Source organism: Dunckerocampus dactyliophorus, chromosome 14, assembly GCF_027744805.1.
Source record: "Dunckerocampus dactyliophorus isolate RoL2022-P2 chromosome 14, RoL_Ddac_1.1, whole genome shotgun sequence".
NCBI classification, from domain to species: Eukaryota; Metazoa; Chordata; class Actinopteri; order Syngnathiformes; family Syngnathidae; genus Dunckerocampus; species Dunckerocampus dactyliophorus.
Window position 1 is genome coordinate 5,937,953 of NC_072832.1, and position 14,178 is coordinate 5,952,130.

Genomic DNA, 14,178 nt, shown 5'->3' on the forward strand with positions numbered 1-14,178 from the left:
TTTTGCTACATTGTGACATGTCGTTTAAGGTAAGCTAATAAACCTTTTGCTTTTCGCCCCTGCCCTTAAATCTTACATCGTTAGAAGCCTCTAATAACTAACATTTAAGTGAACTTACTTTGCACCCCCTGGCGTACACAAACAAAAACAGTGTTTTTTGTAGTACTGTATTGACAATTGAGTATGCTAGCAAGGGTTTCCCCTCCCACGATTGTGCTCCCCCTGGTGGCGGTGAAACTCCACTTCACCGTGTGACGCCCCCAATCTTTTCATTAAAGTGGATTGTACCATTGAACCCTGACGTCTCCAAAGTACATATAGATGGATTCTATTCTATGTAATCCTCTAAGGCTGTCCATCAATAGTACAAAGATTGTCTCACGCACACACTTTAAATCCATGCTGAACATTCTAAGCCTTGGTTAAATTTTAAGTGGCTTAAAGATAAAGCAAAGCTGTCCAGAAAGGCACCTCTAAAGAGAAACTAATATTGCGGCATGCGTGCTACTAGTTGTGTGTCGATGTGTCTTAAACGATGTTAGCTACTCTAAATCACACAAGTAACTTAACAATACATTACTTTTGGAACTGCAAATGTTAGATGGTTTATATTAATGCAATAACTACCAATAGAGCTGAAGAAATGAAAACGACAATCCTAAAGTGCACTTTTCAGGTGTTTATTTTTTTTTTCTTGCATAGGTCGATTCAAAGAAAATAGTATATCAGAACATATATATCGGTCCAAAATATACACACATTTCAATTCATTTTCACTTGTACAAAAAATACACCATTTACAACACAGAATAGAAAAAAACCCTGAATGTTAAAACTGAATATTTAACATGTTTCTATCCTTTCATACAGTATTACATCCATTGGAAGAGGTAGACACAACTTAAACACCAACAACAGGAGCATATCATCACAACAGTGCCAACAAACTGAGACCCAAAACAGAATAGTTCAATTTTTGTAGGTTCTTTTTTCAGGCACAGGTCACACGAGTTCACGCAAGACGCTACCTTGACTGTGCCGTTTCATCATCATAATAATAGCTTTACAAAAACATAACGCAACATTATAACCGGGAGAGGCCTGATTGTCTCTTTGTTGAGGGTTGATTGTTCAATTGGACTTGCGCCTATGTCAGCATATACAATATACTGTAATGATAAAAACGCAATTAAGTAACTGTCAAGCAACACAGTAAAAAGTAGGACTCCATTACCCTTTATAGCTCACTTAACAGGCAATTGCAGAATCAGCAAGTGTAGGTAGGTACACAGCATGTTCACAACAAAGAGAGGTAGTTGTGTTTTACAGAATACACCCTACATAGCTACATAACGTAACCAAAATATTGGAAACAACCCTCAATAAGATGCAGTGCAGTTGTACACCGCTGAAAACCACATCCACAATTAAAAACTGAGCATTATTATATTTGTGAAGGCAGAATTTTGGATACAGCTCTTGTCTGAATACATAAAAGCATATGTATTGATGGAAAAGTAGTTATTGTTTCTTGGGTTTAACTTTACTGTGGACCATCTTCCCTGGTGGAGGTATTTCATTCCCCCCACACACACACAAAGCACCATTTACAGTATAAAAACAGTACACACGCGTGCTATCCTAAAACAGTCACATACTTCTGTCACGGAGGCTGTGTTCACACTTGCGATTCGGCACTCTTCTATGGACCAAAACAATTTTGATGACTTTGGACTCGACAATATCATCAAAGACTTGCAACTCGACTTGGACTTTTTAACTTTAGTCTGACGGCTTGAAAATACTCGAGCTTTTCAGTGGGTGTGTTGAGTAAAACGTGTCCCCATTCAAAGTATTCAACTCACGAGACGATGTCATTCCAAGCAAGACACCAAATTTTTCCACAGAATCTGCCTCATTGAATGCATCGATTGATGTCCAATCAGGTTTAAGAACAAACAACAAGGGTGTGGCTTACATTTCTGTGCACTCCCGACTTCTGGAGGCAAGGAGGCAGTGATTGACAGTGGGATGTGTCAACATGCTACCCAGGATAATTTCATTTGAGAATTGACTCGGACTTGTGTCTTTAGTTGAGATTTGAGATTAAAGACTTGAGACCTGCAAAACATCGACTTTCTCCCACCGCTGGCATTTTTGACCAAAGGTTGTGCAGTAAAGAACATATGCATAAAGTAATGACTTGATTGGGCAGCTTTTATGACATTTTACATAACTCACACATTCCAAACAGATAAGAGCGGCGTTGTCTCTCTCTCTCTCACACACACACACCCACACACACACACACACACACACACACACACACAGAGGGACAATACTTCCAATGCATTTTCTCTGGCACTTGTGTTGCCATGTTAACACTGATCTGAGTCTTTGGTCCGCTTAGCGTTCACACTTGAACTTAAGTGAACCACACTGCACCAGACTTCATTTGCAAGCGGACTGAGACCCATCTCTCAAGCGGTCTCCGTCCGCTTGTTCGGGGCACACTTTTTAACCCAACCAAACACGACAAGTGTGAACTCACCCTTACACACATCATCAGTCAACTTGAACATGAAATATATATTCAGGTAAACTCGGTAGAGGGCTCAAATTGTTTGGGAAGGGGCATGGTAGGAACACACACACGCAGTGGGTTTTTACCCACCTCCCCACCCCTCACATAAACGTCTCTTTATTGACCCACATGAGCGTGCGCGTGTCGTTGGGTTTGCACTCGTACTCGATGCTGTTGAAGCTGTTCCCCCACTGGCAGTGGTCCCGCTTGTTGTAGTTGTAGTACTTCACCTGCCACACCGTCTCAAACATGCCCGCCTCCGTGAACTGACACACGACATAAAGGATTTAATAGGACACAGACGGACACATTCAGAGGGCAAACATATGACTAAAGATGCTTTAAGTGGACACGCGTGATGAACACAATGTTGTTTGTCATTACCTTGATCAGGGTGTTGCCTATAGTGGCACCTAGTGATCGCAACCTGAACGAAAATCACCACCATACAAGTGCTATAGCAAAATACATATGCAGGATCTTTGACTTGCCTCCTTTGCAGCAAGGCCTTAAAAGCAGCAGAGCGCTCCTGTCATATAGAGGATCTTTGGCCAGTGTTTTTTGCAATATGTTCTCAAAGGTGTCTGCCTTGGTTAAGTACAGCATGCTTGTAGTCAGGTAATGATAGCGATTTGGCAGAGTTTAGCTACTAACGCCTGCTATCATTGAACGTATAGCCTATGATAACCACACAATGACTCCAAATTGTTGCTCGCTTTTCTGAGACTGCCTGTGTGCATGTGCACGCACGATGGAGATGAATGCGTGTACGAGACAGCGTATTTTATTCGGATGAAACAACATTTTTACAAAATTTAACTTCAAAATGTGACACATATACATACATTTTTTTGTAGTTGGGAGCCAAAGAAACAGCAGAGCGATCCCGTCATATTAGATGATCTTTGACTAGTGTTGTTTCACAGTAAGTCCTTTCACTTGGAGATTAATTAAGTACCTGCATAAGACAGCAGCGTATTCCTGTCATACGGGGAGATTCTTCGACTAACATTTTTGGCAGTATGACCTTAAAAAAGGAGAGTGGTCCTGTCACATGGAGGATCTTTGACTAGCCTTTCTTTCAGCAAGTCTCAGAAAATAGCAGAGTGGTCCTGTCGTACAGAGCAGTGGTCCACAACCTTTTTTAGCCCACGGGCTGTTTGACAAATTAAAAGCACAAAATGAATACAGACTAACCATCAGGGACAGGCAGTGTGTTTTTAACGTACACTCATTAACATGGACACAACCTTAGTTCAAGTAGCTGCTGTCATTATTTCAGTTTCTTTCTAGACCCATTATATCCCCATTATTCCCCACAGAGTAGCTGAGTAGTAATCTGTCACATTGTTTTCAGCATCCTTAGTGAGAACGCGACCTTGTTACCTTGGTTTCATTTTCGTAGACTGCTGGCAGTGATCACGAGAGCCCAACTCTGATGTCAGAGTAAAATAAATGTCTCTGTGTATTATTTTTTAAACAAAATAATCACAGTCATTTCCAGAGTTGATATGCATTTACATAACATTTGATGTAGTAATTAACAATATAGTTCTTGTCAATATATAGAAGAAGTCCAATCGATCCGGCGTCTCCCAGCTGCAAACAAACGTTTTTACGTAGCCAGACAGCCAGGCTTCCCAACCTTTGGGCCGCATTTGTAATGATTTGAGAGGCAATGATAAAAAGAAAAATATATATAGAGGGTGGGCCAATAAAATGTTATCACTTTTTAATCATATACAAGTTTTTGAAGTGGGAACTAATGCAAAGATTGTATTTACACATTTGTAACTGAAACATCAAATTAACATTTGATACCAAAGGTTTCCCACTTTGTCTGTTGTTTTCTACACAGTTCAATAGTTGATGACATGTTCAATCCACGCTCCTCTTCTGTGGATCACAGCTGCAACACGCACATTGACGTTTGCGATGACATTGCCACACATCTCAAGAGGGATTCTCCGAATTTCCTGACAGATGTTGGTCTTTGGTGCCTCAGTGGTCTCTGTGGGTTGTTGCAGTACACTCTCTCCTTCAGGTATCCCCACAGAATGTGTGGCAATGTCATCACAAACTTAAATGTGCTTGTTGCAGCTCTAATCCACAGAAGAGGAGCGTGGTTTGAACATGTCATCAAAACTCAAAAACTTCTAACAAATCATTAGAAATGCGGCCCAAAGGTTGGGAAGCCTGGCTGTCTGGCTACGTAAAACCATTTGTTTGCAGCTGGGAGACGCCGGTTCGACTGGACTTCTACTTTTTGTACATTTAAAAGTTGTTGTGTCTTCTAGTAGTATGCTTAGTTGTTTGCCTGACATCCAGCCTGGCCCTCTGCTCTTCTTTGTTGTCTCACATTAAGTTTCACGGTGCTTTGTTTCTGTTAAGTTGTTCCGCACCATCACCTGTGGTTTCTGCTGCTTCCTTTGTTGACTTTGTTTCACTCTGATTAAGAGGCTGTTTTTCAGCCTCATGCCTCTCCATCTGGGGTCCAGACCGACACAGCATATAACAATTATATATATTTTGTATGTATTTTTTGTATTTCATTCAAAAATATATATACTGCATATATAGAGAGAGAGAGTGAGAGGCGCTTTGCCGAACATTTTTTGCAGTACGTCCTTAAAAACAGTAGAACGCTCTTTTCGTATGGAGGATCTTATAGAGGACTGGTGTAAACATACAGTATTGTGTCCCACCTCTGTTATGACTCTGATACTACCTCGGAAGCCTGAAAATCGGAGGGCTGACGGTGTGATACTGGTACATGCAATGTTTTGTCTTGTTTGCATTATTTTAAGTGTACCTGTATTTCTATCTGAACAGGTTGCCTCTCCCCACTCTTGGTGTGCGTCACCCCCTCAGTGTTGTAGAGGGCTGTATAGACGACCGACTGGGGATCTTTGGACTGCTGTTCCAGAGCGAAGGTAACACCCCCTATGCTCATCGACCTGCAGGGAGGACCACCAAACAATGCCTATTAGGAACTCACAAGGTTCTGCACCTATGTCATCCAATGATTTCAGGAAATAGAACACTAGTTAGGACACTAGTTACTACATCATAGCATTGAATCATTGCAATCCCCGGATGCACCGTAGTGGCGGTGAGCGTATTTAGTTCTTTATAAGTTAACATCTGCTTGACAATTATGATGCTGCTATTAAACAAGAAGAAGAAGAAGAAAAAAAACAGTATCCTAACGAAAAATACATTCAATTGATAGTGATTTTTTTTTAAGTTACTTTTTTTTTGGTTAAGATCACAAAAATATTTTATTTAATTTGACTTGACTATCAATAGCACCTGACCAGGTATACTACATATACATCTGCAGAATCCAAAATGATTGGAGGGTGCCTGATGGCATACATTGTGGTCATCTACGACCATGCATTTCTCAATATCGTAACAGCAACAAAGCAAAATGTTGATTCTTAGCACTTACATACCATACAGTGCCTATCAATGAAGTACATGTGGCTAAAACCATATAGCATCAGTTCATTGGTGCAAAGCACTATTTTTTTCCCCTCCACGTCACATCATGTGATTCTTGCCATGCCAACACAGCTGTGCTCATGCCCCAAATTCTCCCATGTGCATCATGCCATGTGTGACCTATTTTCATGCACTGCTTCATCAGGCGGATATTTCACAGCCTGCGTGATAAATATCAAAATCAGCAAGAAATCTTATTTAAATAAATGAAAAAATACATATAAATATTTAAGTACATCATTGTGAGCTATGGGCAAAACTACATGATGGCAGCATCCTAATCTCTGGGCTGTCTTGCAGCCAATTGGGTTTTATGCTGCTTTCGAGTGCTGCTCGTAAAATCCGCCTTCCGGGATTAATTTAGCAACAGGAGCTCAAGTGCTTCTTCACCTTTGACCTGACATAGAACAAAACCACTTTTGCCATTTGTTTGACACACTAACACAACATGTTCACATGATATTTTATTGTTAACAATTAGGTGGGGTTTTTTGGCAGCTACACTGAACTCACATTGAGATAAATCACGATTAATTCAACAATATAGTATAGCTACTGAATTAATCGTCACCACATTTGCACAGTCCCTACCTCTACTTTTACATGATATGTTATCACTCAATGTTGGAAGCCCTATTTAACTGCTTTCCCTTGAATGCATCTTTGCAAACAGTCACCTGTTTTAAGGTCACCAATCAGGGCCTGCAAGGTCTTTAGCCCTAATTCCCAAACCGAAACGCAACATGAATAGAAATGCATGAATGCAATAGAATATAATACCGAGAAGATATGTATGCTTTCGTGGTATTGAGCGATGATGATAATTTGGGGTGCCCCTGATTGGCTATTGCACACTAATCGACACGTCTCCCAAAAATAAATCACATAAAAAAACTAGAGGTCTACCTACGTGGCCTCGACCGCACCGGGTTTAACCACCACCTCGATCTTGTACTTGGACCCGGTCAGCAGCTTGATGGTCCGGGTTTGCCCGAACCTGGCGCCGTCAGATTTGAAATAGACGGCGGTGTTGCTGGGAAGCATCTTAAGCGAAATCCCGATTTTGACGAGCTGCGGAACGTCGGCCATGTCCACACAAGAAAACAGCTGTGCGGATCCAGACTGCGGGATGAGGATGTGCAGAACGTGGTCGAATCGTCTCAGGTGGCCGTCGGTCCACACGCAAGGAGGGTGGTGCGTGCGCAGCCTGGACTGGAGCGCTCACAAATCCTGTGTACCGGTCTAATCCCATCCCTCAACCACTGAGCTCTCTCTCTCTCTCTCCATGAGCTAAAATATTCACTATCTCCTTCACCTTTATCTCAGCCATCACTGTCAGAGGTTCTGAAGTTTTGCCAGTTCGACTCTTAAATAATCCTCTAATGAGCCACCGAAACACACAACATACTTAACACCACGAAAAAAGACCTATTTCAATGATAGCAACATTGACAGAAAAAACTGGAATGCAAAATGAGCAGTTCAACAATAATTAAAAATAAAAACATCATCTTGCAAACAGAGCTACTTCATGTAATGGCAAGGTGACGCCACTAGAGGTCAGGGTTGGACCATAGTAAGTTTATGAAAAGGGATCGGATGCAACTCGCTCCAAAATGTCTACATTTTTCCACAGTAATCTGTTGATATTCACATACATGTAAACCGGTCTCAGAGAGCCGAACAACAATTACGAAATTGCTATCATTAGCTGACAACAAACATAATATAGCACGTGTGTGCGTGTGTTACGTCAGCGTAGTCAAAGCAGGAAGTGTTTGGATGTAATGCTAGCAGTACATTCACATTTCGATGCCTTCGAGGCATCTGGAGGAACCCGCAGCGTACAGTCCCGTAAAAAGAAAGTGTGGCACAGAGTGGCTCCCCTGAAAATTGATTTTCTGGTTTTCTGCTCCTGTGACCCAAATGAGGACAAGCTTTATAGAAGATGGATGGATGGGTTTTCTTGCTCACTGTAGGAACTAAAGATAAATTGACTTTGCTGTGAAATCAAGCTACCTTCATTTTGATGAAAACGTTTTTCTTAATTTTTCTCAAGTTGCTGCGCCCTTACCTCAGAAGTCTTCTGGAGCCTCCCAGGTGTAGCCCGACTCACAGATAGCTGCAGTAATAAATAAATAGCTGTTAGCAGAGGTTTGCAAAATTGTCAAATCCTAACTTTCCAAACGAATATGTGTTTTTTTTCTTTTTTGGCTAAATGATGTTACAACTACGGATCTTGAGCTAATTGTTCAGGTTCAAAAACAGTTTTCATTTGTTAAACGTCTTCCCCACTGCACATTTACTAAGGTGGAATTAAAGTAAAACATTGATATTCACCGTTTTGGGTCCACAGGTAGCAAAGCCGTGATGTCCCTGGCATCACATGGTCAGTCAACCAGGAAATGGATGTCTCAGCCGTTAATGAACAATTAAGCAGCCAGGTAGATTATTGTTTAATCATTAGCTGTTAGAAGAGGATTTCCAATGTGGAAAAATTAATAATACAAACAAGTCTGTGTTTTGTCTCTGCTTTTGCTTAAATAAAGATGCAATTAGATAAAGCTTCTTGTCAAATACAGTAGTACCTCGCATAACGTAAACCTCCTTTTACGTAAATTCCACTGAACGTAAAGAATTTATGTAAAGTGTTTTCATCGTATTACAATATTAGAAATTCCATATAAGTAAAGCGTCTTTTTTTTCAATCAACTTTATTAATGCCTTACAAATTACACTAACAGTGCATCAAACCATGCGCATTGAAAAATAACAGTTGGATAACAAAAACACATAAAAAAAATCACACAGAAATCGAGATTAAATAAATAAAAATGTAACAGAAAAGTGATAAATAAAAAAATAAAATAAAGATAATAATAATAATAATAATAATAATAATTAAAGTAAGTTACACCAGGGGACAATGAAAATTAAATTGAATTAAGGATATTGAAGTGGGAGCACAGATTTAGAGTCTTGATAGCTTTCTTGTTATTAACAAAGGATATTGATTTGAAGTACAGCTTCAGTTCTTTCATGAAAACGTAAAAAATGGGTTTCAGTTTTATTCATTTACAGTAATCTTATTTATTACCTTATTTTATATTGGAATGTTACTCTACTATGTTTATGCTAATGTTTTCTTATATTTTCCCACCATATTTGGTGGACTTTGAATATTTTGAAGGGCCAAAGGGGTGAGTTTGGGAAGATCTTGGAACGGAGTAGGCTATTTACATGTATTTTACGCTTCGTATAACATAAAAACCATATAACATAAACGTTCTCGGAACGGATTATTTACGTTGTAGGGGCGTCTACTGTACACAGTAAGGAAGGTTTCCCTGTACAATGCTTTCCACAACGAATGGCAGTAACACAAAAAACAATATAAATGGTATAAACTTGATAAATAGACACTAAAAGAGGCAGCACTATGAAAGTCAAACAATAAAAACTGCAATAAAAATGAACATAGAAATAGTTACCACTGTGAAGCTAAAGTCGGTCATTCTGCTTTAGATACACATTTAATCTGTTTAATGTCATCCTCATCGCACATTGCCTGTAGTGAATTCAAATAAAACATTTTTAATAAATGAATTTACCAGTTGGGTCCACAGGTAGCACAGCCGTGACGTCAGTGCAGCCCTGGGGTCACATGGTCTGTCAACCAGGAAGTGGGTGTTGGCGCAAATCAAACAAATTGGGAGGAAAAGACAACAGCCTGGTTTAGAGCTTGACATTCAAAATGAATGAATCGTCAATGCAGCTAGGTAGATTATTTAAGGTACTTGTGTATATATAAACACATTCGCACAACGTGCGTTTGTTGACGTGTTCCCTCCAAAAAGTGACAAATGTGGGTTTTTGTGGTACTTATGTTAGGTAAAACTGAGGAGCAGCCACATTGAAGACCTGCGAATTGGCTGTGGTTGAGAAGAGAAATGAGATGGGGGTGAGTGGTGAGAACACATACACCCCCACCCCTTTCAACACAAATGTCTCCATGGGTCCACTTCTTCATAACCCAACTCTTCTGCCGCTGTGCGCACATGCTCAAAGGAGGAGTGTTTGGACCGGACACTCAATATGCAAGATGAGAGCAGATTAGCCATTTCAGTTTTGTCCAATTAAAAAGTCTCCACACACACCTTCTTGTATGCGAACGTCCACCGGTCTACCGGCGCCCTGCACGCCAGCGCTGGTGATGCCATGCCGCGGGGTCACGGCGGCGACGACAGCGCTGGTGGTATCGGTGGTGGTGGTTTCGGCTCCGGACTCTGGCTGAATACTTCCCCTGGACGCCTGGCGCAGGACTTCCCCCTCAGGGATGTGGAGTGCGGACAGAGGATGATGAACAACGCGGTTCGGATCGGGGACGGGCTGGGGCCGCCCGGTGCCGACATGAAGCAGGGCGCTCGGCTCAGCCTACTGGGCAAGCCGCTGACGTACAGCGCGCAGGGCGGCCGCAGGAACGCGCGCTACCGCTGGCTCCAGAACTACCTGTACAACGTCCTGGAGAGACCCAGGGAGTGGGCGTTCGTCTACCATGCCTTTGTGTGAGTACACTTTTTTTGTGTCATTAACACAGTAAACTTCGTTGCATTCACTTCCAACATACAACCAGGGCCGGTTGCAGGGGGGGGGGGGGCGTTTTAGGGATTCTCAGCCCCCAAACATGTTAAGCAAACAGTGCCTTTTAATATGCACTAATAAAATAATCTATGATAATTATTATGAACACGGTTACCTGTGACAAGCTTTTTCGGTTCATGTTTGGTTTAATATATTCAGGAATGTTGTATGTTGTGTAGACTGCACTGGTTCAATTCCCAACCCAGGCAGTGGCAGAGCTGCATGGTGGCCAACGATGGCTGTGGCCACCATTGGTCACTCCGGCCACCTCACTGGCCAGCTAGACATTTCAGGTGTCAACTTATTGCCACCCCTATGTGAGTAATGGTCTCACCTTGGCCACCCCAATGAAAAATGTCTGGCTCCGCCACTGAACCCAGGCCACCCAAGCACTGGAGATGTCCGGTGCCGTCTCAAACCCAGAAGGGTTCCGTCAGGAAGGGCATCCTGGCATAAAAACATTCGACTGAATCGCTGTGGCGACACCTCATGGGAAAAGCCGAAAGAGGAAAATAAGTGACGTTTATTTAAAGGAGTGGGGTCTAAAAAATACAATTAAAAAAAAAAAAAAAAAAGCATAATGTAATGAGATAAACTTGAAATTATGTTACTAATAACACAAAGATGACTTGCATACTGACAAATTTCAGCCTTTTTTTTTTTTTTTTTTTTACAACAGGTGCTTTGGCTCACCTTTACTATATATATATATATATATATATATATATATATATATATATAGTATATGAAAACCAGAAGACAAACACAGCACCTGTGATGCTAGGAATTTTCCAAATAAAGTTAAACACCAATTTGTTGTAAAGCATTCACCTGGAGGGGGTGGCGAAAGCAAAGTGGTTAAAGATTAGCTTTTTTATGCCAAAGTTTTCCACTTCACATAAACCTGACGTGTATTATTGTGCAGGCTTGGCACACATAACTGGGGACATGCCACCTCGTTGACTATCTAAATGATGAGCAAAGGGCGTTAAGCAAAACAACCTGTGTGAGCGAACATATTGGATGATTCCTAAGAAGGTGTGTTTTAAATCTTCACTGTCCACCGCTTCTCCACAAAGTTGGGTTTGTCCTGCATTAAGGAGAGAATCTGACGTACTGCTCTACTCACGTCACACTTGTTTCCCCTTGTGATTGATGAAGCCACACATCGCTCAACTGTTGCCATGTCGGACCTCTTGTCAGCTGAGCACCTGTTACCCGGGGGGCTTTTAAATGATTGCTTAGCGCTTGGAATTTATTTATTAGACCTGTGTGAGAGAGACAGACCATGTCAAGCATAACGCCATTGATGACGTGTTGCCGGTGTAGCACTACCTTTTAATTTTGTAACTTTTTCTTCAAGTGAGGTACCATAGCAAGCAGCATATCATGCACTGTCTTGGATAAAAAAAGCTTATTCCCATTCCATCCCATCCCATCCCATCCCATCTCATTCCATTCCATTCCCTTTATGTCCGCTTATCCGGGTCCGGGTCGCAGGGGCAGCAGTCTCAGTAGGGAAGTCCAGACTTCCTGGTCCCGGGCCGCTTCTTCCAGTTCCACCGGGAGGACACCAAGGCGTTCCCAGGCCAGCTTTGAGACTTAATCCCTCCAGCGTGTCCCAGGTCTGCACCGGGGCCTTTTCCCAACTGGGCATGCCCGGAAGACCTCACCAGGGAGGTGTCTGGGAAGCATCTGGACTCGATGCCCGAGCCACCTCAACTCGCTCCTCTTGATGTGAAGGAGCAGTGGCTCTACTCTGAGGTCCTCCTGAATGACCCTATCTCTTAGGGTGAGTCCAGCCACCTTGCAGGGGTATGCTGGAGCCTATCCCAGCTGACTTTGGACGAGAGGCGGGGTACACCCTGGACTGGTCTCCAGCCAATCGCAGGGTTTGGAGAACATGTCATATATATTTATATACTGTATACAGTGGAACCTTGGTTCGCTCCAGAAGGTCCAACTCTAACGAAAACGGACACTAAAAGACATTTTCTGATGAAAAAAAATAAAAATTGCGCACGACGGAATGCACACAAACCAAGACAAAACTGTGGCAGAAATTTTTGACGTTAACCGAAAAACATGCTAACCGGGGTGGACACTATCCACGGTTCCACTGTACGTATAATTGAGAATATATTGCAAGCTCACCTGTCCCCAAACGAAACACATATTTTGCTCTTTGGCGTGATTAAAAATGAGTAAAATAGTCTGGAAGACCTCCACCAAGGCTTAAACTTTAATAAAATGGTCTGAACCGTGACACTGGTTTGACTTGACAACTAACAAGTCATTTTCAAATTGGGTAAGTTTAACAGAGAAATGGATTTATAACATATGTCCATTATAAAAAATATACATGTGGTTCTTGGGTTACGGCGACGCGCTGCCATAAATGAAATAAAAATTTAATTCTGATCCGTAAACACAAGAGTCACTTGAGAAGTAGTTACAGCGGAAGAATACACAATGTGCGGCTTTTAAACAAACAAACCCTCTGGAAAAACATAACAGTTGAATAAATGAACGACCAGACACTATTTGAGAGAATCCAGTAATTGATATCAAATGATTGTGGTGGCTGTACACACACAAACAAGAAAACAGACATTAAGTTGCTATTAAAAAAACATTATCACCCACCTTGCCCTAGGTAGAGGTCATTAAAAAAATGATCTCATCTCACAACATTTAGACAATTCTCAAGGGAAGATTGGCCTCCACAGTGTCCAACATTTGGGCCCGGGGTGTCTTATGTAAGACTGGAAGCCCACAGCAGCACATGTGGAGGGGCTCTTAGAGAAGGTCAACAAGCTGTCAGCTGCACAGGCTGAATGAAACATTAAGCCTCGCGTGAGTAAGCCAGTCTTTCACAGGCCTGAGACTTGGACCATCGAGGCCCTGTGGGAAAAGTCCTGCAGCGGAGATGGCTCGAGCTTGGTGTGAAAGTGTCTGATTTGGATTGTGCGTGAGTCTGCGAGAGGAAAAACAATACTCACTTTCTTTTAAGCAGTTCGTCAAGTCACGACAGATGGGATTTGTGCCTTGATGCTTGTAAACATGTCAAACATGAGCTGATATACACTCATGCAGTCATACTCCTTTGTGTGTGCCCTCATATCCCCACCACACACATTCACATACAGGGCATCCAGGAAGTAGTCACACTTCTTCCCTTTTTTTTTTTTTAACCATTTGTTATATTGCAGCCTGATTCCAAAATGGAATAAATGCACCTTTTTACTCTAAACTCCACACTAAATATATCTTATTGACAGCGATCATTTATTAATTAATTACAGTAATTTCCGGTTTATAAGGCGCAGCTTTTTTCTTAAACCTTGAACGCTGCAGTTTATATAGCTGTCCGGCTAATTTATGACTAAGTTCTAATCTCGTGGCTTTCCCTTCACTTCAGACTTTCTATGCGACTTGGCCTTCAA

General features: G+C 41.7%; 2 protein-coding genes across 5 annotated transcripts in view; one reads left to right on the top strand and one right to left on the bottom strand.

Annotated features, from left to right (window-relative positions):
* Window positions 1-672: 672 nt before the first annotated feature.
* cnrip1b (cannabinoid receptor interacting protein 1b) lies at window positions 673-8,185 on the bottom strand. The gene is made up of 4 exons (XM_054798684.1): window positions 8,166-8,185; window positions 7,002-8,073; window positions 5,397-5,541; window positions 673-2,850 (listed from the first exon to the last, which is right to left on the bottom strand). Exons 2-4 carry the CDS (start codon window positions 7,178-7,180, stop codon window positions 2,686-2,688), a joined length of 489 nt encoding a protein of 162 aa, XP_054654659.1. The 5' UTR covers window positions 7,181-8,073; window positions 8,166-8,185; the 3' UTR covers window positions 673-2,685.
* A 1,537-nt stretch (window positions 8,186-9,722) lies between these two features.
* The window catches only part of LOC129193899 (potassium voltage-gated channel subfamily KQT member 5-like), an 83,183-nt gene continuing 78,727 nt past the window's right edge, over window positions 9,723-14,178 (top strand). For 2 of the 4 annotated variants that reach the window (XM_054798683.1, XM_054798679.1), the window contains exons 1-2: window positions 9,723-9,870; window positions 9,983-10,656. In XM_054798683.1, the coding sequence (XP_054654658.1) occupies window positions 10,310-10,656 (347 nt within the window). In that variant the 5' untranslated portion in view covers window positions 9,723-9,870; window positions 9,983-10,309. Of the gene's footprint in view, window positions 10,657-14,178 lie in introns of all 4 variants that reach the window. The other 2 variants (XM_054798681.1, XM_054798682.1) reach the window with 2 other exon arrangements.